At 35.7% G+C, this 25,636-nt stretch overlaps 1 protein-coding gene across 1 annotated transcript in view; it reads right to left on the bottom strand.

Moving 5' to 3' along the window:
* Positions 1-25,636, bottom strand: part of LOC145266366 (dynein axonemal heavy chain 2-like) — a 369,464-nt gene that overhangs the window by 266,959 nt on the left and 76,869 nt on the right. The window contains exons 13-18 of the mRNA XM_080121989.1: positions 20,067-20,201; positions 16,868-16,950; positions 13,058-13,204; positions 8,177-8,468; positions 5,537-5,641; positions 1,337-1,507 (exon numbers count right to left, since the gene is read on the bottom strand). Of these exons, the coding sequence (XP_079978115.1) occupies positions 1,337-1,507; positions 5,537-5,641; positions 8,177-8,468; positions 13,058-13,204; positions 16,868-16,950; positions 20,067-20,201 (933 nt within the window). The remainder of the gene's footprint in view (positions 1-1,336; positions 1,508-5,536; positions 5,642-8,176; positions 8,469-13,057; positions 13,205-16,867; positions 16,951-20,066; positions 20,202-25,636) is intronic.

Raw genomic sequence — 25,636 nt, 5'->3', positions numbered from 1 at the left:
ATGAATAAATTTACCCAATTTTGAAACTTCATGAAATAAGGAACAGATATTTTTTTGATATTTTCGCTGCAACATTTGATGACTAATAATAATGTAGCCCCCAAAAAATAAACAAAAACACAACAAAAAAGCAAGAAAAAGTGATAATGAAAATAAAAACTGAATAAATTACAATTACCATCAAAAGTTCAAATAAAAAATTATAATATAGAAAAACCCTTAACCCATGAATACACACACACACACACACACATATATATATATATATATATATATATATATATATATATATATATATATATATATATATATGCATGCCGTTGACACACCGGTTCTCGTCAGATCACTGAAGTTAAGCAACATTGAGCCTGGTTAGTATCAAATGGGTGACCATTTGGGAATTCTAAATGCTCTATGTGCTCTCCGCTTATCTCGGCATTTGTTTCCAGTCGTCCTGTAGAGACACTCAACTTACCACTGGTATTTAACAATGTCGTCTCAGGATAGATGTGGTTGGAAATTGACACCTCCTGCCACAAAAATTTCACGTGCAAGCAACCCTTCATTGGTATCCATAGTCTAAGACTGAAGGAGCCTACATATATATATATATATATATATATATATATATATATATATATATATATATATATATATATATATATATATATATTCACTAGCTGTATATACTCGGCGTTGCCCGGTCAAAACATATTTTCGTGCAGAGGAATATGTCACAACTATTTAAGATACCCCGACTATCCTAACTTGTTACGAAAAGTGACTACATGTTGGATTTAGGAAAACATAAAGCACATCCATCTTGGTCTATGAAAATCAAACACGAAATAACTTCCATAGCTTAAAGGGGAAATAACTCATATATCTTAAATAAATAAGCTCACTTCCGGTTTTAAACGCAACTGTTGTCAGTTATGAACAATTGAAAATAGATTAAATTAAAGATAAATGAAATTAAAAATAAATTAAATAAATTAACTTTAAATAATGTTTCTAAACAGAACAATTAAAACCTGGAATTGTGGTGAGTAAGCCTTATAAATCCTTAGCTGTGCATCGAATGAATACCATAATAGTTAGTTCGCAGCATCTTATAAAAAAAAGGAATGGACGGACAGACAGACAGACAGACAGACAGACAGACAAAAAGAAATATAATGTAGAGTACAAGTGTGTCGTTGTACATTTTGAATCTCTTTAGCACTTATCCTTAAATGGCTTTTGTCCTTGATAAGTGGTAATTCATTACTAACAAAAACGATGAATGCATAGGGTAGGAAAGGGTGTAAGGCGCTCAGTGTGTTCCCGCACATACCTTGTCTCTCGTGAGGAGCACTTGAACTTTAAATAGCGGATTGACTCCCGTCTTTCCATCTCCGATGATCGCTTTGGCCAACAACTGGAGTGAATATTTGATGTTCAAGCGATAACCTTCTTCCACCATTCGGTCGGTCTTTTCCGTATGGATGTACCAATAATTGTATACCTGTTTAAAAAAAATATTTACTGTTTATTATGTTGTATATGGAAGGGGGCAGATCCCGGTAATTAGAGAAACGAAGTAAATAGGTTTGAAAATAATATCCATTAAAGGAAAAGACTAGAATCGAACCCAGTAATCAGAAATTGAAAAGAATACATATTGCAATCCTAGGAATGCGGAGCAATTGTCCATTGTGTTTAGAGATAACTAAATGTATTAATTATGTCAGAGTTAGAAGAATGAACAATTCAATTTAGTAATTTTCTTCATGTGGCCGAAAGCGTGTGAAGGCATATGTAATATGTAAATCCATGTGAAGAGAATCACGTTTGAGCACGTTTTGATGTCACAAAGAAAGATAAATTTACAATATATTAAGAAGTTTAGTCAGAGTTAGAGAGCGAGAGAGTAAGACGGAGAAAGAAGTCTGAGTTAGGTTGACAGTTAGCCGAACCCTTTTGGAAGCGAACCAGAAAGGGGAGAAAGACAATGTAATTCTGCAAGGCATTCGAATCCTTGATCACCTCAGCCAGCTGGAGTGAATAAAGATCGTCATGTTATTTGTAAGTATTCGTTTGTCATCATTCAAACTGAAAGGTAATGTGTTTTTGTGATTCGTCTTGGTAAAAGGCATTTACATGAAACACCTTTCCAAAGTGTTAACTCTTCATCATAAATCATGTATCTCAATGGCAATTTGGATACGATGATAGGGATGTGGAGAATTGGCCATCATGTTGGAGTAGCAATACAACTAGAGGTCAGAGTTAGAACAGTGGAAATCAATTTAGGAATTTTCTTTGTATGACCGAAAACGTGTTGGAGTCATGTATGTAAATCCACGTGAGAAGACGGTCACATGCCTGAGCACGCTTTGACGCCACAAAGAAAAATAGATGACAATAAAGAGAGTTGAGAGAGAAGTCCGTGGGGAGCTTAGTTAGCCGAACCCTTTTGGAAGCGAACCAGAAAGGGAAGCAAGGCAATGTAATTCTGCAAGGCATTCGAATACCTGATGATCAGCATCATCATGACCAGCTGGAATAAATGTCGTCGTGTAATTTATAAGTCTTCCTTCGTCATCAATCTGAAAGGTAATGTGTTGCTTGTGATCATCTTGTAAAAGAACTTGAATGTATAACACCCTTGCAAAGTTTTATCTGTCTGTCCCCACCATAAATAATGTATCTCCTGTCAGTGTGTAAAAAGAACTGTCCATTTCACATATCTCTCACATCTATATCCCTTCTACTACAAATAATGAACTCAACAAGTAATTGCCATCGTCATCGTCGTCGCGGTTTATCATTCTCTAGTATAAATGTCGTTATCCTTCTCGTTATGTGTCGTCCCCGCTACACAACATAATAATATATACGAAACATACGAAACCTGAACAAATCAAAATATCATATTTAAGCAGATTTTACGATCGGACAAAAACGAGCGCGCTCCCGCTAGTTTATTTTTTTTATTTTTTTTTTTTGATAAACTTGGAATGTTGAAAACTACTTAAAAAAGATGAAGAATTTCAGGGAAAATTTAAAAAAAAAAAAAAAGTAAAATCATGAACAAGCTGAAGAAAAATGGTACCCAAGAGAATTATTCCAGAAAATTAAAAACAATGTTGCATTAAAAATGTAGTTGAAATGTAATCTGAAGAGAATAACTTGACACTTATATTGAAAGATTGTCATCGTCATTGTTGTCGCCGTATATGCCGTTAAATAAGCGTCTCACCGTCTGTTATATGTCTCCGATACGTACAAACAATCCGCTACACAATACTAACAGTGATCAAAGGTGTGAACTGAATTTGATCATTATGGGGCGCTTATGTCAAGAATTGTTTAGAGATCTGACCTGAAGATGACCAAGTAGTAATCAACAGTAAAGCAGTACCGCGGTAATGCGTGACAAAACCACTGTTACATAAATGTCTCATTGTTCGTTATATATCTCCGATATGTAGAAACACCCCGCTACAGAAAAATTACAAGACTATTTAGCAAAAATTATAAAAATATAAATGTAAATAAAATGGGTAAAAATTTTTTAAAAAATCATGACTTTTGGAAAAAAAATTATGTATATGGGCTGACAGAATGAGAGTAAGCTACTCCAATGGATTAAATAAACAGTTCTGTTTGAAATTCCCTGCAGACTCTCGAGTTTGACATAAAAATTTCTAAGTTCGACCAGATAGACACGAAGAAGGTCGGAAGTTACATCGACCGAAGATGAAACTAGTAATCCAAATAAGCTGATGAATTTCTAAAACTTAACCCCCTCCCCTGTGTGTGTGAGGGGAGGGCAGTGCAAAAAGTAACTAAAAACAGCTTGAATGTTGTGCAAGTGAGAAGTAATAAAAATGGATGCATGTCAGCTAAAAGTCAAAATCTACAGAACAAACGCCCACAAAGTTGGTATATTCTTGATCGGCGTTGCCCTGGATGAAAAATATCTAACATTAACAAAATAATTTATTTATTCTTTTGACGGTGAACTGGATCAGGTTTCGTCTGGGAATGGGGGGATTGATTCTTCAGCTATTTTTAATATCTATTAAACAAGGGAAATATGAATGCCATACACTATTTTTAAAATATTAAAGCAAGAGAGAGGAATAGGCTGGACGAATATGAAAGAGAGGTTAGGGGAAAAGGACGTGAAAAAACTGGGAAGGAGGAACGAGAGAAAGGAGGAACGAGAGGAAGATAGAGAAACGGATTAGATAGAAGTTTTAATACCAAAGATGTTAAGCATACTTTTGTAATATGTTTTATTTTGTTGTTTATGCCCCCCCCCTGCCCGAGCAACGCAGTTTAGCAACGTCTACTTTATAAATAGATTAATCATCAGATTAACTGAACTGAAAAGGTCAGTTTCTATTAAGGAGGTCAAAATTAAGAGAAAGACACCGGGTGAAATTGTTGGGGGAAAGAGACAGGAAGTTAGTCTTTGATTAAACGAAAGTCATCTAACTCCTCTCCCCCAAATCATTTCAAATCTTAGCTTTTCATGATAAGCTTAATATTTTCAGTTTTCAGAGAGAACTACAATAAGATGGAAATGACGGCAAAGCAAGACAAAACGGGGAGTAGGAGTAGGAAAAAGAAAAACCTGGGAAAAGGAAAAATATACTGTAAGAGAGTAAGAGAGAGGAGGAAGTGAAAGAGAGAAAGAAAAATAAATTGCAACCAAATAGTGGCGAACAAAATAAGGAAGTAAGGTCCTAGCAATTTGTCAGAATCAGCTTATTTCATAAACAAGTTTAGCATATGGAGTCCCCCTCCATGAGTGAAAAATTTACTTTCACCATGGCTAATGTTTGTACAAAATTAAAAATAAAATCTAAGGTGTGGTTATTGAGAAAGCTGTGAACAAATGAACAGATGAACGATTTGAGGCAATTTTACCCTTATAATGCCCCCTGGAGCGGGGGCAACCAGAGTTATCTCCGAAAATCTGTTCTGGCAAAAATTTACTTTCACTATGTCTAATGTTTGAATAATATTTCAAAATATTTCAAGGAGTGGTTATTGAGAAAAGTGTGAAGAAATGAACGGACGAACGAGTTTGCTGTAATGGCCTCGGTGGCGAGGGCAACCAAAGTTATTCCGGAAAATCCGTCCTGGCAAAAATTTACTTTCACCATGACTAATGTTTGTGCAAAATCTTTTTAAAAATCGAAGCGTGGTTATTGAGAAAAGTGGGGACAAATAAACGAACGAACAAGAATGAATTACTAGGTCCAATCCCTCCTTTGTCAGGCGACTAAAAAATCGAGGAGGGGGGGCGACCCCTCTCCCCTCTTAAAAAACTTACATCCATAGAAGGGTGTAGCGATTTAAGCAGAGATCCGCTCGTTCTGGATTTCAAAAAAATGTGGGATTCCATTTTAAAAAACAGACAACTCATCTGCCTGAACATCAGGCTGTTATACCCATTTTATTTCCTGGCAACTTTCGTTTATAAAAATCATTTGAAATAAAATTTAAAAAAAAAAAGAAGTGTTTGTTTTCGGATTACCTCGGCACCGTCCAATCGAAACGTTTCAAATTGAATGTCCATTATTTCTAGAATACTTTTGTGAATTGCTGATAATCGTGTGACGGTTCTCGCTTGGTGGAATCTCTGCAATGAAATAAAAAGCAATCGATCAGGAAGATATACGAAATGACTTCAATAAGATTTCAGGCTTTTCATTTAGTTTTATCATGCGCAAATTCAATCATTAGCTAGAAGTGGTGTGACTACAACTTGGTTGTCTTCAAGTCCAACATAAACAAATTCTTGATGAACCGTCCCCTTAAGTAATCCAGTTTACCAAATTTCCATTACTAACGATTATACAATATTATCCTATTGATTACTGTACACTCAATAACCCTTATCCTCGAGTGGCCTCAGAGCCTTGATAAGTGGTGACTCCTATGCAAAAATAAAAATTAAAATCTTTTTTATCTATCTATTGGGTTAGCTCAAACGGTAGGAAATGCGGCTGGAGTGCTGAATGTTTTAGTTTCGATTCTAGCTGCTGGCTCTCAAGTCATTTTTTTTTTTTTAACTTTTGAAATCGGTACTATCTATATGATTATAAAACTCTGTGGATCGTCCGTCCGTCCTTCCTTGCTTGCTTGCTTAAATCTTGTCTTTGACGATCGAACGATTCCATAATTAAAAAATAAAAATGATGATAGGTGAATTTGTGTCCGTGATGCTATATTTCGGAATATCTTTTCTTCGTCAGGCGTATGTTTGAGCATCACAGAATGACCACCTGATGCAAGTAAAAATATCCTACATATAAATATTGTATAAAAACACATATGTATATAACGTCAAGTGTGTGAGTGTGGTTCCGAAATATATTTATGTTATAAATTTCAACCAAGTAAAATATTTGTTTATTTTCCTAATATTACGTTGTGATTTGGCTTTCAAGCGCACTAAATGCGTATTTTATATATTCATATATTGGATCAATAAAAGTGAAACTGCATAGCTGGTTCCACCATTATATCTAATATTACGTCAGTTTTAATCTATCTGTCACACTTTTGCATTGTTCTGCCTTCTATAAACTTCTTCTATAAATGTCTTCTTATGTACACATTAAATAATTCAAGCAAACTATGAAGTATCTTCAATGAGTTTCCAGACGTTTTTGTACTGGCATTTAAAATTGTTTTAGACCCTTAAAAATTCAGTATATTATTGCTATACATCTTATAAAATGACTGATCAATTTTTATGGTTTCAGGTTCAAATGAACAGCTACAGCAGGAATTTGAATACACCCTACTAAAGCCTGATTGTCACAGCTGGTGAATTTCAAAAATGCAATCTGGACGTGAGGTACACTTTAGAAGAACGATATGCAATAAAATTCTGCTTTAAACTTGGGGGGGGGAATACCACAGAAATATATGGAATGCTTTGAACTGCTTTTGGGCCAGCTTGCATGAATCGAGCATCAGTTTTTTGAGTGGCATAAGAGATTCAAGAAATACAGGGGCTTTGTGAGGGATGATGCGATGTGTGGAAAGAATAAGGAAGTCAGAACATCAGAGTTGATTGGCCAAATAAAGAATTTCATGGATAAAAAAACCGTCGACGATAAGTGCATAGTTTGATGTTAATGTGAAAATTGTACACACAATTCTTTGCGAGGAACTGAAGATGCGGAAGATTTGCGTGAAGTTTGTCCCAAAGATGTTCAGAGAAAATCAGAAAGAAAGACGTTATCATGGGCATCAATGATTATTAATACTATTCTTACTATTACTAGCGGGCCCTGTGGAGATTCCACAATGGCATCTTTTATATATAATATATTGCTGCTGGTTATTCTGTGAACGTTCAGTGTGAATGGAGACCCTGTGATAATATTGTAGCTCTTTTGTTAAAACTGTAAAAGTATTTATCTAAGTAATCTGGCTAAAGTGGTGTCAGAATATATTTGGTTGTTACGGTTTATCTCCAATATCCTTATAGGAGTCTGTGACATATTTCCAGTGTATGGACGCCCGGCACGAACGGAAACCCCACCATCTTTCGACAGAACAGATACTATTCTTGGATCCTAGCCAGAAAACCAAGTAGGTATATTTTAGTTTCACGTACGACCCAAAAGCGACATCAGTTTTTTTTTTTTTTTTTTTTTTTTTTTACAGTGCGTCTTCGGTGATCGAGAGATAGAAAGTAATAACTAGAGATATGACAAGAGCATGTTCTTATCTTTGTTTCGGCTCTCGAGTGTATATCTAACACAGCTAGGCACGGTTAATCAATCGAGAACTACATCACTCTATCTAAAACCATATAAGATATTAACTGATATACACTCGAGAGTCTAAATAATAAAAAGAATATTCTCTTGTCATATCCTTAGTAATAATATACTACGAGCATTAAACTACTATATCTATATCTATATACTAATAATTTAATGTCTGTAACATGTTATCACTTTCTATTGTCCTTTTCAATAGATAAGATCTTTCGATTGAATAAGTTATAATATAATTTATAACCGTGACACACGTACATAGTACGTTAAAGGTGCTACAGTATTAATATATATATTCTTAATTAAATAATAATTTATTATAATTCATTGCTTTTTAATTTCATTAACAGATATAATTTTTAAAGAATTCCTCTTACTTGATATTCTCCAAATTCCAGATCTTCGTAGATTTTTCTCGGGTCGATCTCCACGAGAACGAGTTGGCTTATTTCCACGCAGTTACTAGCAATCGTCAAATTGGCCTTTTTATAGTCATCAACCTTGGATTGGATCTTGATTGCCGCTGACCGACAATCATTGATATAGTGATCAGCGATTCCTTTCATAGACCAGGTCAGTTTCGTGAGACCCGGGAGGATTTTTTTGTCCAAGACTTTGATGCGTTCCTTGAACAATCCACGCTCATCTGCATTCAACGAAAAGATGATCCTGTGATAGAAATAGAAGAATTTTGTTCCAAAGTTAAGTGTGGCAGACCAAAAAAAAAAAAAAATGCAATTTTAAACTTAAGCATGAAAGTACAAAATAAAAATGATTAAAATGTTATTTCAAGATTAAGTATAATAGACTGATTAAAATATTTGCATCATGATATAAAAAATGATGTAATTTACTCCAATTTGCTGTTTGGTCCAAGTATTTCTTTTTCTTCCACGTACACTGATGCTAATCATAATTTATACCATTTTGCATTGTGCCACGCTTAGCTTTTCTATCGTTGCACTATTAAGTGGCCATGTTTTGCTAAGAGCCAACTACGTCCTAGGATAGAAGCAGGGCTGCTATATACCTTATCCTGCCTTGACAGAGTTTAAAATAGACTTCATAGCATAGTAAGGGATGCCCTTTTCTCTTCCCTGCAACCTCCTTCCCGCCAAAGAGACATTGCTAGCCTGTCTCTGCTTTATTGTTATTTTCATGGCAAGTGCTCGTCTGAGCTCCAATCTGTGGTCCCTCCTTGGCAAACTTTCACGAAGAACACCTGTCTAGCTGAAACCACTATCAATAATTTCCCTTACACTTTATCTGTGCCTAAACCTAAACGTAGATTCCATGAACAAAGTTTCTTTCTTAGAACTGCACGCCCGTGAAACGCTCTTCCGTTTCCTTGCTTTCCAGCTGACTACAATATGCCCATCTTCAAGTCCAATGCAAAGAAGTTCTTGATGAGCCGTCCCCTTAAGTTATCCAATTTACCAAATTTCCACTACTAACGACCACAACGGTATTGGTCCCATTGACTACCGTACACTCATTAAACCTTATCCTCGAATGGCCTTCAGGTCTTGATAAGTGGTGACTCTTTTGTTAAAAATAATAATAATAATAATAACGACTAACGATAATGAAAACGACTGAAATATTAAGGAAAACCCTTGAATGCGGAGAATAATACAAGACAATATAACAAATAAGCGTTACAGGGAATGAAGAACACCGAAACTGCATATTTACAAGTTCTACACCCTCCAACATGCATCCCCCCCATTGTTTCATCACCGTCCCCCCTCCCCCCAAAAAATGATACCAAAGGGCCGAGACCGAGGGACGAGTGCCAACCAGACCTCGGCTGGACAAGCGCAAAGAGAACTGAGATCTTGGGGAGGCTGAGTGCCACTCAAATTCCAATATTAACCAATGGCCACTACCAGCGAGAAATCAATGGTAAGCGGCTGTTGCGATGATGCAAATTCATTTGCAAATGCTATCGAAGGAGGTGGAGAGAGCTGGACGTCTGGGGAGACTTGTTATCACTCAGCTTCCAGAGAACACCACAGGTTTCCAATCAGATCGTTTGTTGACTTGTGTGAAAGCTCCATGTGAGCCAATAATAATAATAATAATAATAATAATAATAATAATAATAATAATGATAATAATAATGAACACGATATATTCATTGAACATTTTCTGTTTAATGTTCACAGTGGAATTTTTTACTTTCCATGATGTATATTTTGGTAAAGGCTGTCCATCCAAACACAATTCGCTGCTTGATTCAGACATCATTCTCACCATCCTTTTTTAGGTAGACGTAATTATCAACTTCAACATTTTTTATCTTTCATGTGATTGGCGCTTTTGTGGCATATCTGTTGAACATGATCTTTGGATTTTTTTTGTTTGTTTTTTTTCTTTTAGTGTTCATTTTAAGGCCAACTGTGAATGCTGTTAAGAATCCCTCCTAATTCTTGTGTGACGTGTGACAATGATAGTGTTGGAAAATTCTAGATGAATCCATTTATATTTTGCCGTTCATATTATGGTGATGATGATGTTATTTACTCCAGTTTGCTGTCTGATCCAGGTGTTTCTTTTTCTTTTATGTAAACTGTTGCTGAGGCAAAATACGATCCAATGTATGATATGTGTTATGTAACCTGGCTAATGTAGCGTCTTTCTTGCACCTAGGGATCTCTACTGTAAAGGGATGAGACTTACTAGCTTGTTGGGTTTGTCGGGGGTAGTTACGTCGAGGAGGTACGTTTTTTTTTTTTTTTTTTTTTTTACATGGGTGTCACCACTTATCAAGGCCCAGAGGCCACTCGAGGATAAGGGTTAATAGGTATACATTAGTCATTGTGATTTTAGCATAGTAAACAGTGGGAATTTTGTAACTTGGATTACTTAGGGGGACGATTCAATTAGAACTTGTTCACATTGGACTTTTTCTTTTTTTTTTTTCATAGGTATCAACACATTATCAAGGCCAAGAGGCCACTGAAGGATAAGGGTTAAAGAGTGTACAGTAGAAATTGGACAATATAATAATAATTAGTAATGAAAATTTGGTAAATTTGATAACTTATATGGAACGGCTCATCAAGAACTTATTTACGTTAGACTTGAAGACAACCATATTGTAGTCAGCCGGAAAGCAGGAAAACGGAAGACAATTCCACAGGCGTGCAGTTCTAATAAAAAAGCTTTGTTCATGGAATCTACGTTTAGGTTTAGGCACAGATAAAGAGTGGGGGGAATTATTGATAGTGTTTACAGCTAGACGAGTGTTTGCAGTTCATCAGAACATTCACCATTAAAGTATTTGTAGAACAGACAGAGGGATGCAACATCTCGTCGATGGGACAGAAGCTGAAACCTAGATGACAGTTCAGGACCTATCAGGTTGGCGACTCTCTTTTAAACTCTGTCCAGGAGCGAGAGACAAGCAGCAGATGCACGAGTCCAGATGTGACAACAGTACTCCATACATGGGCGAATGGTGGCCTTATAGAGATACAGGATACTTTCAGGCGTAAGTAGTTTTCTAGCACGGTAGAGGGAGCCAACCTTCCTTGCAGCAGCCTTGGCAATGCTCTCAATGTATCTATTCCAGTTCATATCTCACAATATCATTGTACCATCTTTAGACAGAACAGATACTACCCTTGGATCCTAGCCAGACGACCAAGAAGGTATATTTTAGTTTCACGTACAGCTCAAAAGCGACATCATTTTTTTTATTTTTTCATTGCGTCTTCAGTTATCTATGTGCTAATTTAATGTTCGTAGTATGTTATCACATTGTATTGTTTTTTTTAATAAATAGGATCTCCCGATCTTTTAGTTTTTCTATAGCTGCATTGTTAAGTAACCATGTATCGCTATGATATTTTTTTTTCTATTCGCGTTAGACGGGGCATATTGCCACTTGAATCAGGAGAAATCAGAATTAGGAATTAGTTTAGAACGGAATGTCGACGAAACGAGTTGTTAGCTAGCTAGACTGGGTTAGAGCGGACAGGAGTTGCCTCTGTGGTTCAATGGAAGCATCTACAGACTAACTAAGGAAAATGTAGACTCCAAGGTGTGGAATATTTTAAAAATAAAGATTTGGAAACGATAACTCGGCGTTTTGGGTGTTCCATTCAGAAAAAGAATGCCTTCATTTGCAGGTGCTTACTGCCAGAGAGAGAGAGAGAGAGAGAGAGAGAGAGAGAGAGAGAGAGAGAGAGAGAGACTATGAATAAGGTATGTGTCAAGCAGACAAGGGTGTTATTCGTTATTGTTAAAGACTGCCCGTTTATTGTCCCGTTCGTTATTGTCGTGAACATTTGAAAAACCCCACATAGACATAGAAAGTCTATTAAATATACACGTAACAGATGGACACCCCATATACAAAGAAAAAAAAAACTGTCCTTATAATTCTAACCACTAGACGGTGCACGAGCATCGATTACAGAAACATGTATACCTTATATAAATTAGGCATACATTCGACAATACAAGATGTCTATTCCCATTACATTTAAATGTCTACGTGTTAGTACAATCTGAGAAGCAGGAAACAGGGAAGGAATTCCAAAGCCTAGAAGTGCGGGGGGAGGGAAGAAGCACCTATTAGAGTGGAATGCTTTTCGGCATCCAGGAAACTTTACAATGAAGAGGTGAAATTTTACTGCTTGTCGGATTAGTCGAAGGTATTTCTAAGGTTTTTTTTTTGTATCATTGTTTATTTAAAAAAAATGAATAATTTCACCAACTGTCAACTTAAAGTAATTCACATTTTCGTCAACATTTCTTTACCTGAAGCTGGTCTTCTCAAATTGGAGCACCAACAATTGAGCCTTTCTCGTTTTTGGATGTTAAAAAAAATCATACCAGTCTGATCAAGGTTGGGAATAAGTATATTTATCTATATGGACCTTACAGAATATGTTTCGGTACTAATTATTTAGTCCTGGATATGACCTTAAACTATATCCGATGGTGAGGCCCCAGCTTGCGGGCTTTGGGGAGTGTGGAGCCACCCCTTAATTGCCATTGCTCCCAGGTCCACTCTGACCCAGAGTGGTAGTACCTGTTAGGGTCCCAACTATGGGTTGAATAGAAACTGACTTGAAAAAAAACAAACAAATATATTCTATTAAATTACTAGATTCAGCATTAAATAACCTTAAAAATAACCGTAAAACAAAAACAACCAACCAACTAATTATCTACTGCAACTGAAATCTAACTGCAAATCTTTCCCATTGTAGCTTAAATCTAGTAAACAAACAAAACCGACGAACCTGTTGTAGTCTCTGACGACAAGAAGGATGTGTTCCCTGTGTTCACGTAACTCTTTTTGCTTCGCGAAAACTCGAGAGGCGTAATGAGGAATTTCAAATCCAAGATGTTCCCAATAGATGATTTCCTGGAACATCTTCAACAACATCCTGAAAAAAAAAAAAGAAAAAGAATTGAAATGAAATAATAACAAGCCGAGCATCCGGCCCCCCCCCCTCCACGAGTGAAAAAATTTACTTTGACCATGACTAATGTTTGAGCAAAATTAAAAAAAAATCCAAGACGTGGTTATTGAGAAAAATGCAAATAAACAAACGGACGAACAATTTGGGGCCAGTTTTACCTTTATAGTGGCAACCAGAGTTATCCCGGAAAATTCGTTATGGCAAAAAATTTACTTTCACCATGACTAATGTTTGCGCAAAATTCCCCCCCCCCCAAAAAAAGAGACAATCCAATGAATGGTTATTGAGGAAAGTGCGAACAACAAACGGACGAACGATTTGGAAGCAGTTTTACCCCTATACAAGCAACCAGTTATCTCGGAAAATCCGTTCAGACAAAAATTTATTTTCACCATGACTAATGTTTGTTCAAAATTTAAAAAAAAAAAAAAAAAAGAAACCAAGGTGTGGTTATTGAAAAAAGTACGAACAAACGAATAGACGAACGATTTTGGAGCAGTTTTACCCCTATAGGGGAAACCATAGTTAGTTCGGAAAACCCGTCCTGGCAAAACTTTCACGGTGACTAATGTTTGTGCAAAATTAGAAAAAAAAAAAAAAAGTCCAAGGAGTGGTTGTTGAAGAAAGTGCGAACAAATGGACGAACCGGAGTGAATTACTAAGTCCAATCTCTCCTTTTTCGGCAGACCAAAAAATGATTAATATGATATAGTCTTCTACAAATAGTCGGTAAATTGGACATTTAATGCTATTAATAATTAAAAGAAAGCAGAAAGTGGGCCTTTCGTTTCTTTTCGGCAGCCTCGTAGCCATCGTTTCGCTTATTTTGTCCTTTAATCCTCACATTCCATGAGCGATGTTTCTGGCAAAGGGGGAAGAATTACTGTTTTCTGGATCAGAATCTATCAATCTCACACCTATTTTTCATTTTTATTTATTACTAGCGATGGGTACCTGGCGTTGCCCGGGTGTTTGTAGGGGTGTGTGGTGTTAAATAAAAAAGAAGCCGGGGGGGGGGGGTAGGATCGAAGCCGAACCCCTGAGGCGAAGTTTGAAAACTAAATCGGCCAGCCAGAATTAAAAGATGTTTGAAAGTCGTTGAGCGTTACGACAACGACGATGTAAGCATTGTTATAAGCGAAGTAAGAAAAGAAAACAATGTTTTAATTAAGCGGGCGGGGGGTAAAACACAAAAAAAATAACGTAAGGCAAACGAACGATTAAAACAGAAAAATGAACGAACGTTACGTGAAAAATGGCTTAAATAATACAGGGTTCAATATTTAAATTAAAAAAATCGAAAAAAACAAACAAAAACATCTCACACCACTATTCGAACCAAAAACGTTTAGATAATGAACCACGGCCTTAACTACCTGAGCTAAAGCGACGTCTTTAAAGTATGTTCGGTTTATCAACTATTTAAAGTAAATAAGGTCACGACGTCATGACGTCATCTGACGCATGTGTTGTTGACCTTCCCCCCTGTCGAATCTGTCTAGACATCTCTCTCTCACTCTCTCTCTCACTCTCTCTCTCTCTCTCTCTCTCTCTCTCACACACACACACACACACACTTCGTCTGCCTTACTCTAAAGACTGGAAAATAGCGTCTGGCTGTTTTTATTTAAAAAAAAACTTCGATCGTTAATATTTTTTGTAAGCGTATTTTTTTTTTTTTTACTTCACATGTTTGACTTGGCTTTATTTTCCGTTTAACTATCGAGTCTAAGTATTTTGAATGTGGTAATAACTTTGGTAACGTTGCCATAGCGTAGAAGTTCATAGTTTAGCTTTAATTAATTTTTTTTTACCGATAACAACATTTTTAAATTGTAAATTCAGACCGCCATTAGAGGTTGCTGACGTCAAGATCACGTGACATGACTCAGCGGGTTTTAAATACAAGTTGACCCAAAATAAACGGCCGCGTGTATACTTTATGTAGAAGAGTTGGCGGCCGTATTTTTGGGGGCAGTTATAAATCGATTTAAAAATATGTGATGTTTAACATTAAAATGTCACTTTTTTGGGGGCCCCCTGCAGAAAATCGATCAGTTGACGCACTTCTGATGGTCACTTTGGGCCAATTTTTCAATATTTGTCGTCCGGAAGGTGGGGCTTTCATACGAGACCAAGTTTGTGAATTTTTGTTCCGTCAGTCGAAAGTTTTTAGCAGACACACAAACATACATACATACACATAAACATACACACATTTTCGCTTTTATATATAGAGATTTTTAAGCACCTTTATTCAAGTTGCTTCATTCCTTTATTTGGAGCGATTTCCATTAAAAAAGTTCATTTTATTTTACAAGCCCCCATGTTTGTCCAGCTGGGAAAACTTGAGTCCTTGTACCGGAAAATATCCAGTAAATAAAACGTTGTTTAGTAAATCGTTATTTTTTTGCATTTCTTTTTTTTTTTTCTTTTTTTTTTCTTTTGCATTTCCATACACCAAACATGGACATAAATATCACTAAAACATCCGCTGGGTCATAAGCTTCATTTCGAATCGCCTACCTGCCTGTCTCTATTTCTCTGTCTCTGCCTACCTGCCTGTCTGTCTGTCAGTCTGTCTCTCTCACTCTCTCTCTCTCTCCCTCACACACACGCACACACACACACACACACACAGAGTAAATCGAACTTACTAAGGGAGATAATAACTTCCGGTGATTACCGGAAAAGTATCCAGTAAATAAAACTTTGTTTAGTAAATCGTTATTTATTTATTTATTTATTTATTTATTTTTTTGCATTTTTTGCATACACAAAACATGGACATAAATATCACTAAAACATTCGCTGGATCATAAGCTTCATTTCGGTACCTAACTTGCCTGAGTGGATTGCCTGTAGGCTGAAACAAACCGCGTCACACACACACACACACACACACACACACACACACACACACACACACACAACGAAAATTTATAATAGGATATATTTTGTTTTTGGATTCAAATTTCACAGCAAAATATGGGCAAACATTTGCATTTTTTAACTAACCATTCAAGTTGATACATCATGTGTCACGTGATTTTGATTTTAAAAAAAAACACAAAATAAAACGCCTTCGTTCCGGTAAGTTAAACGACGTCGGGCCTGATCAGTACTTAGATGGGTTACTGTTTTACTAAAATATCTTGTCCTTTTCTTTTCCATTTTTAAAAACTAGCCCTTTACTTTTCCATGTTTAAGCTTAACCATATTACTTTTCATTCTCGCATTTTTCTATTGCAATATATATATATATATATATATATATATATATATATATTATAAATATATATATATTCATTTATTTTATATATATATATATATATATTTGTTTATATATATATATATATATATATATATATATATATATATATATATATATATATATATATATATATTTAATATATATATGTATGTATGACTGGATGAATAGCCGCTGAGTAGTGGGTATTATTTATTTTTTATTTTATTTATTTTATTTTTTTTTGCATGTTTCAATTCTGATATGATGTGTGTCCATTTACTTTGAGATTTAACGACCCATGTTTAAACATAGAAATGCGACATGACGAATGCTGACCAATTGAATTTCAAAACGTGAGATAAAACATGACTTACTTGTCGAAGTTGATATCAAGAACTGGAGCATTGTTTTCGACAGTCTTACGGATCAAAGGAATTTCTAACAACTGGAAAGGTTCCTAAAACATAAAAAAGAAATATATATATATATATATATATATATATATATATATATATATATATATATATATATATATATATATATATATAATTTTTAAATTTTAATTATCCACTGACACGTGTTTCGTCGTCATCACAGTCTGTTAAAGGGAAAATTATTCCCAACTCGCATTTAGGTAAAAATGCAATTTAGTATATATAATTGAATTCATTCAAAACGTATCGCAAAAACAAAAACAAATAATATATATATATATATATATATATATATATATATATATATATATATATATACTTGTTTATTGTTATATAAACATGCTCACATCCCGCTGCTACAAATAGCCACTTGTTTCAATCAAACAACAGATATCATCAGGCAGCGACTTGACTATTCAAGAGTTCAATGAATAAAGTAATAACGTAAAGTATTATCAGCTCTTTTTATTGAGCACTATCGAACAACCTCGTTGAATTCATTAGTCCATTACTTTTGAATATAAAAAACCCGAGTATATATATATATATATATATATATATATATATATATATATATATATATATATATATATATATATATATACGCACACACAGCACAATCACGTTGACACAGGTTCGCGCCAGATCACCGAAGTTTAGCAACGTTTCCAATACCAGATGGGTGACCATTTGGAAAGGTTAGGCGCTGTATGTACTCCGCCGAGTCGTATAAATTTCCAGGTTGGTATCTGGAGGCACATGAATTCACTGGGAGATATGCCCCCCCCCCCAGTTTTCGTTAAGACATGCATCTAGGAGGAATATGGAATTCATGTTTTTTTTCTCAATTAAGGAAAAGAGGGGTTAGCTCTGGATTGCAAGAATATTTTCGCTGATATTGACAATTAGCAAAGATATTCGGTGAAATTGAGTCATAGAAAAATCTTAAAAACATATTAGTGACCCTTGAAGATTGAACTTTTTTTGTGATTTACGGACACACCTTGAAACCTACAAATCGAATTCTTGCAATGCAGAGTTAACTGGATTTCACACCCGAGGAAGGTCGTAGATTTCAACGACTGAAACGTTGTGCCAATAACACCTAGTATGAGAATAATTGTCCGAATAACTAAAAATAATACAAATATTCTCTCGTTGTTTCATGATCTCGATTCTTCGATTGGAAAGTAGGGTTGACGTCATCGTTCAGGAATCTGAAACAGTTGTTTGTTGTTTGTTCGAGGTATATGATATGGCAAAGCATTTGAAGGATGGTAATCGCTGTGATACCTCTTGATGTCCAAATAAGAAATGGCGATCGTCGTTGCTCTGTTCGTCATACTCTACCTTTCCTATCGCCTCTCGGTGGATCTGCGACAGAGCAATTCCAGACATCTTGATGGCAAGTTGATCGATTGATTTTTAGAAAGAACTAGAGTGGGTACCCGGCGTTTCCCGTGTGTGGGGAGGTGTGTGTGTGTGTGTGGGGGGGGTTTAAATAAAAACAAAATGGCAAATAAAGAATAAGCAAACGATGTTAAATAAGAAAAAAACAGCGAACCTGATGCAAAATAAAGAATAAGCGAATGATGTTAAAACTTCTTTTAAAAAATCGGAAAAAAAAAACAGCGAACGTGATGGAAAAATAAAAAATAAAAAAATAAAAATAAAAAAACAAACGAAAAATTGGCGTAAATAACCCTGTTTCAATATTAAAACTTAAAAAATCGTAAAAAAATTATATTTGACATCTCGGCTCGAACGTGCAATGTTAAGCTAACGACGCTGCTACCATACCGACTGGCCTATGACCGCGTGCGCGGAATTGGGTCGGTTTTTTATATTCAAACTAATTCAAGAAAGAAAGTTTTTGCGCATGCGTGTATGGCTAAATTGTCATGGCGAAACAATTTTTGGCTATCCCTCTTTGTAGAAAAGTGCCCAGTTGAGGGTGAAGGAATTAATGTTTTGGGCCAATTTTTCGATATTTGTTGTCCGAAGGGTCAAGCTTCAAAATGATGCCGATATTGTGAAAATCCGTCGCCTCTGTCGTAAAATTTTACGAGACATACATACATACATACATACATACATACATACATACATACATTTAAACAGATTTTCCCCTTTACAATTATAGAAGATTACGGCAACACAACAGTGGATTGTAACTAAAAGACTTGATGACATTAAAATTTGAAAAAGCTAAAGAATGGCGAATTTCTGTTGTACGTTGTTTTGTGTCATCGAATTGCATGTGAAACCGAACGAAATAAATAACTTTTATTCTGACGTTTCTGAATTTTTTAAATGAGGATTCATCGAAATACTGTTCTCATCTTGAGTGTGATTTTCACATGTAACCTCCGACCTTCTTCAGGTGTATCTCGTCGAAATCAGGAATGTTTCTATCGAACTTGGGAATTTGGACGGAATTTCGAGCGGAACCCTTTATATACTTCACGAGGGTAGCATGCTCTTGTTCCGTCAGCCATGACTGGATAGCGGTCCTAAGTAATTTGTAATTGTATTTTTCGGTTGCCCACACTGAGAATTGAACCTTCAACCTTCAGGAGAATATCACTTTTTACAATTAATTTTTCCAAGTACTCTAACCACTGTGCCACAGGTCTACAATTACGTGTGAAACTGGACGAAATAATAACTGCTTTTCTGTCACCTAAAAAAGTTCATGCCAGAGTTTCCTTTTCTTTGTGAGTCTCTACATGCAACACTTAGGTCCATTTTAAAAGTAATGACAACGTTACACCTTGACACTTCCTCATGCAGAGGGAGCCAGTTCAACCCACCTAGGACGAATGCCACTGGCTGGTTCTCATAGTATTCGCCATTATTCAAGAAAAAGGAAGAAGAAAGGGAAAACGAAATTAAATCCAAACAAATAGCAATGGAAAAAATAAAGAGGTAAGGCCCTAGCGATTTGACAAAAGTCTTCATTTTTAAAAAAGTGAGTTTCGACCAAAAGGCGTAAAATTAAAATCTATCGATTTCAGTTGAAATCCATTTTTTCTGGTTTTAAAAAATAAAGCCGAATTCTGCTAAAAGGCAGGAAAAAATTCTCTTTTTTTTTTTTTAAGTTTTTAATAAAATAGAAAGAAAAGAACTAAATGGTTACCATATCTAAACATGTTGTCCATTCGTGGAAGGATTTTCGGATAACTTCGTCCAGAACGAGAACAAGTTGCTGATAATTCTTGCGGACTTCGTCGCCGTGCATTGTTTGCGGCAGAAAATGTGCTTTGTCTAAAATCTGAGGAAAAAAAAAATATTGCAAACAAAATATTTTGTAAAAATGAAGAAATTCACACTTGAAACTTTGATTGAATAACAATTTACAGGAATATTTTTTTTTACATCCAAAACAACATGATTTTTTTTTTTAAAATAAATTATTCATTTACTAATGGGGGTCTTCCAGCCATTGTTGAAATTTTAATAAAGAAATAATTTTTATTTATCTTCTTTATATACACACATTCAACGTCTCAACATCTAGAGAAAGGAATGCACTCTTTGACCGGTCGTTCGCAGGTCAATTTCATCATCATCATCATCATCATCATCATCATCATCATCATCATCATCATCGTTATAATTCCCTTCCAGCAGTCTGCTACTTTCTCTCTCTCTCTCTCTCTCTCTCTCTCTCTCTCTCTCTCTCTCTCTCTCTGGAGAGGAGGTGAGGAAGGAGGGGGAAAGAAAGGGCCTATTTTCATCAGTTCGAAGATCACTTGCCTGCGTCGAGGAGGTTTTATTTCGTGCTCCGTCAACGAGATTTGACATTAAATTCGTCTCGGTTTTTTTTTCCTTTCTCCTTTAGAAAAAGACTTATTAAAGTTTCATTGTAATTTTGTTTCAGTTATTAAAAAGCACAAGGTTTTATCTAATGGAAAATTAGTCTCAGTTAAAAAGGCAAAAGGCTTTACAACTGAAAAATAATTAGTCTCTAACGAATTAACAGAAGAAACTGGCCGTGTTTCGAGAATTTCTTTTCTGTAAAGAACAGAAATTAATTTCGCCGTCAAGTCGAGCAGATTATCGGTACATGTAACCGCCAGGAAAGATTATTCAGCCGAAGTTTCCTTCACAAAAAAAAAAAAATCCATTAATACCAGAATTTATCCTGTGAATTATTATATTTGTACACATAAAGCCTACCAAAGCGGCTTTATTGTTTTCGTTTCTTTCCTTGAATTTAAAGGTATCTGAGCTTTCACGAAGGAAAAATATTTTACCTCTTTCTCCTATTTAAGGTCAAAGAGACTTTGTTTGTGATTCCTTTCGGAAAAGAAAAAAAAACACATTTTGTAGAAAGACTGAACATTTTGTTAAAAGAAGGACTGAATTTAAACAAGGACTCAAAAGAACTGTTTTCTGTTTTTTATATGTTTTTTTCTTTCAGCCTTTCTCACAAGTAAGAATTGTCGTCTTTTTTGTATTATTTTTTATTTCTTTTAAATATTTCTTAAGGATGTTTTTAAAAACCCTAGCTTTGGGAAATAAAGGCAATTGATAACTTTTTATTTTAATAAATTTGGATCATTTTAAACACATTTCGGGTCTGTATTTCTTTTGCTCATTTCTATTAGTTTCCTATTTCCAAGAAATTTGCTTTATATGCTTCACCCCCCCTTTTTTTTTTTCGTTCATTTTTGTTACCATGGAAAACGGATTTTGGTAACGAACCCAACATTCTGTTAGGGGTACAGTCATTTGAATACTTTCAAAAAGCATCGAATCTTTAATTAAATGTTAAGAAATTTTAAAAGAATCAGAACTGGAGTCGATACAAGTGTCAGAATCGGGAATTTACAACAGAATTGGTAATTGTATCAGAATTAAGAAAAATTTTGGAATCGTCCCACCATTAACATTTCTATATTTATATAAATATATATGTATACATATATTGTATGCATTTAGGCAGCATTCTTTAATTTAAGCAAATATGGTTAAACATAATATAATTCTTCTGCTTTCCCCCCCCCCTTTTTTTTCGTTCATTTTTGTTACCGTGGAAAACGGATTTTGGTAACGAACCCAAAATTTCGTTACCATGCCCGGTTATAAAATACGATTAAATATATTTTAATTCATGAAGATTTCGTATTTATTATTACAGAACAAATTCTCTATTGAATATAATATCGTATCTAATATATAGTACTAATTTCAAAAGCATTTAAAAAAAAAATAACTTGGATGCTATCAGCTAGAATTGAAATTAAAATATTTAGCGCCCCAGCTGCGTTCCCTACTGTTTGAGCTATTGACAGATAGATAAGAAAGGTTTAAAATTAAACCACTTCAAGCTATGATTGAATTTGCACGTGCGCAAAAGTAATAGAAATATGTCCGCAAGTTGAAATGAACATTTTGCATTTCAACTTGCCGATATATATCTGTATTCATCCATCCAAACAAAGATTTCATTCGCTATAAACCATCCGCTGTGTATGATTAATATTTTTTTTTGTTAATTTCAATGTTATGTGACCAGTAGTTTTAGAGTTTATCGTTTAAATATTTACACACACGCAAGTATACATCTACGGTTTAGTTTATATAGAAAAGAATAAATTAATGAAAATCTTCCTTAAATCATGCCATTAATTTGCAAGGGAAGTAATTCAAATTAGAACTCGTGAATTTGGCCATTTTTTAAGTAGTTTGGGCTTTAAAAATTGTATTTGGCCTTTTTTTTCGAAGCGTAATGTACGGACTAACCAAGGAAGAGACAATCAGAATATTATAGATCAGCAAAATTACGTTAAATTATATAAATTTAACATGCCAATGAAAAAAATATTTTACATTTCAAAAATTTACTTGAATGTAATTTAGCTAATTCCTTTGTTTATTAAATACAAGAATAAAAGAAAACTAAAAACGGAATAAGAATAAAAAGAAAAAAAAAACGGAGAAAAAGGTGCATTAAATGGCTATATACGTTTGATAAAGACGTTTTCTCACGGCGAAATATCTCAAGATTTAAAAATAAATAATCTGTATTCATCGGACTACTGTTCTCATCTTGAGTGTGATTTTCACAACGTTTCGGTCGATGTAACTGTGGGAACATGCCAACCGGATGCTAACGTCTCCAGCATAAGAGACAAAATAAAAAATCGTCGTTTGCACATGGCTCCACGCATCGCTTCCGTTTGGAAAAAGAAAAATAAGAAATCATAAAAGAATTATGAACCAATGGCAGAGCTCCCCGCCGAAAATAAAGGCCTAAATTATCACAGCCGCTGGCAGCCGGTTTACGACTATAAAACGAGGGGACCAGAAAGAAAAGGAGGAGAGATTCGCCTAGCTGTGTCAGTGAACGCACGGACAGTCTTCCACCCGACCTAAAGAAATGAAGAAGAAAAAGAAAAGAAAAAGAGATTCGCCCAGCTGCGTCAGTGAACGCACGGACATTCTCCCACCAGACCTAAAGAGATGAAGAAGAAGAAGAAGAAGAAGAAGAAGAAGAAGGAGAAGAAGGAGAAGAAGAAGAAATAAGGCACCAGTGAACTGAAGCCAACTCCGCTCTCACGTTATGAGCCGAGACGCCTTCAATTCTAACAATGCCTATCTTACACAAACCAAAGAAGAAAAAGAAGAAAAACACAGGAGGCAAAGACGCCGCGCTGCTAGGTTGATAAATGTAGTCGCCGCTCTCAAGTTAAAAGCCTGACACATATCACCGAAGTAGCACGACCGGCCACTCACTTCCCACCCCCGTCGTCTGAAAAGATAAGTACGCTTTGTTTAATTATACTACCCTACTCAAGTTCATTCCGTATCAATGCATACACACGCTGGACTATCATTCTCAATTTTCCTACAACAATTATTTCTCTTCCCACGCGAGAACAAACAATAGTGACCCGAACTTGAGATGAAAACACATTTCCTTTCTTGCTACAACACCAGTCCTGCAACGAACATTGGTTACATACGCTCGGACATATCATAACTAAAACATTCATTTCTTTCAATAGCAAATAAACCACGTTTATCTTATCCATTAACTGAGCCTTTGTTTCCTTCAATTCCTCATTCGTTTCATTATTCGCTTGTAACGGGATTGGGGTATTTATATATCGTAGTCCCCTACAAATATGGTGACCCCGCCCCTTTATTTAAATGAGATGGATGAGGTTGAACGAAGCATGCATACACACCTACAAACATCCTAGGAACACTTTACCTCTTCTAAATAAAACTATCCAAAAAAAAAAAAAAACTCCTCAACCTCCAAGAATAAAAAAAAAACCCTCTGAGTCATAAATGGTGAACCAACCAACGAACCAACCCACCAACCAACGAACAAACCAACGAACCAACCAACCAACAAACAAACCCAACCAAGCAACGAACCAACCCACCAACGAACCAACCCACCAACGAACCAACCCACCAACCAACCAACCAACCAACGAACCAACCCACCAACCAACCAACCAACCAACCAACCAACCAACCAATCCACTAAAATCCTCACGGGCACTCTCGGAATAGCTCCGCTATTTCGGGTGGCGATGTGTGTGGGAACATGCCAACCGGATGCTAACGTCTCCAGCATAAGAGACAAAATAAAAAATCGTCGTTTGCACATGGCTCCACGCATCGCTTCCGTTTGGAAAAAGAAAAATAAGAAATCATAAAAGAATTATGAACCAATGGAAGAGCTCCCCGCCGAAAATAAAGGCCTAAATTATCACAGCCGCTGGCAGCCGGTTTACGACTATAAAACGAGGGGACCAGAAAGAAAAGGAGGAGAGATTCGCCTAGCTGTGTCAGTGAACGCACGGACAGTCTTCCACCCGACCTAAAGAAATGAAGAAGAAAAAGAAAAGAAAAAGAGATTCGCCCAGCTGCGTCAGTGAACGCACAGACATTCTCCCACCAGACCTAAAGAGATGAAGAAGAAGAAGAAGAAGAAGAAGAAGAAGAAGAAGAAGAAGAAGAAGAAGAAGAAGAAGAAGAAGAAATAAGGCACCAGTGAACTGAAGCCAACTCCGCTCTCACGTTATGAGCCGAGACGCCTTCAATTCTAACAATGCCTATCTTACACAAACCAAAGAAGAAAAAGAAGAAAAACACAGGAGGCAAAGACGCCGCGCTGCTAGGTTGATAAATGTAGTCGCCGCTCTCAAGTTAAAAGCCTGACACATATCACCGAAGTAGCACGACCGGCCACTCACTTCCCACCCCCGTCGTCTGAAAAGATAAGTACGCTTTGTTTAATTATACTACCCTACTCAAGTTCATTCCGTATCAATGCATACACACGCTGGACTATCATTCTCAATTTTCCTACAACAATTATTTCTCTTCCCACGCGCGAACAAACAATAGTGACCCGAACTTGAGATGAAAACACATTTCCTTTCTTGCTACAACACCAGTCCTGCAACGAACATTGGTTACATACGCTCGGACATATCATAACTAAAACATTCATTTCTTTCAATAGCAAATATACCACGTTTATCTTATCCATTAACTGAGCCTTTGTTTCCTTCAATTCCTCATTCGTTTCATTATTCTCTTGTAACGGGATTGGGGTATTTATATATCGTAGCCCCCTACAAATATGGTTCATAATTCTTTTTATGGTTTCTTATTTTTCTTTTTCCAAACGGAAGCGATGCGTGGAGCCATGTGCAAACGACGATTTTTTATTTTGTC

This window comes from Euprymna scolopes, chromosome 41, assembly GCF_053919585.1.
Source record: "Euprymna scolopes isolate OS-2025 chromosome 41, ASM5391958v1, whole genome shotgun sequence".
In the NCBI taxonomy this organism is placed as follows: Eukaryota; Metazoa; Mollusca; class Cephalopoda; order Sepiida; family Sepiolidae; genus Euprymna; species Euprymna scolopes.
The sequence above is the reverse complement of the archived record's forward strand: the minus strand, read 5'-3'. Positions and strand labels throughout refer to the sequence as shown.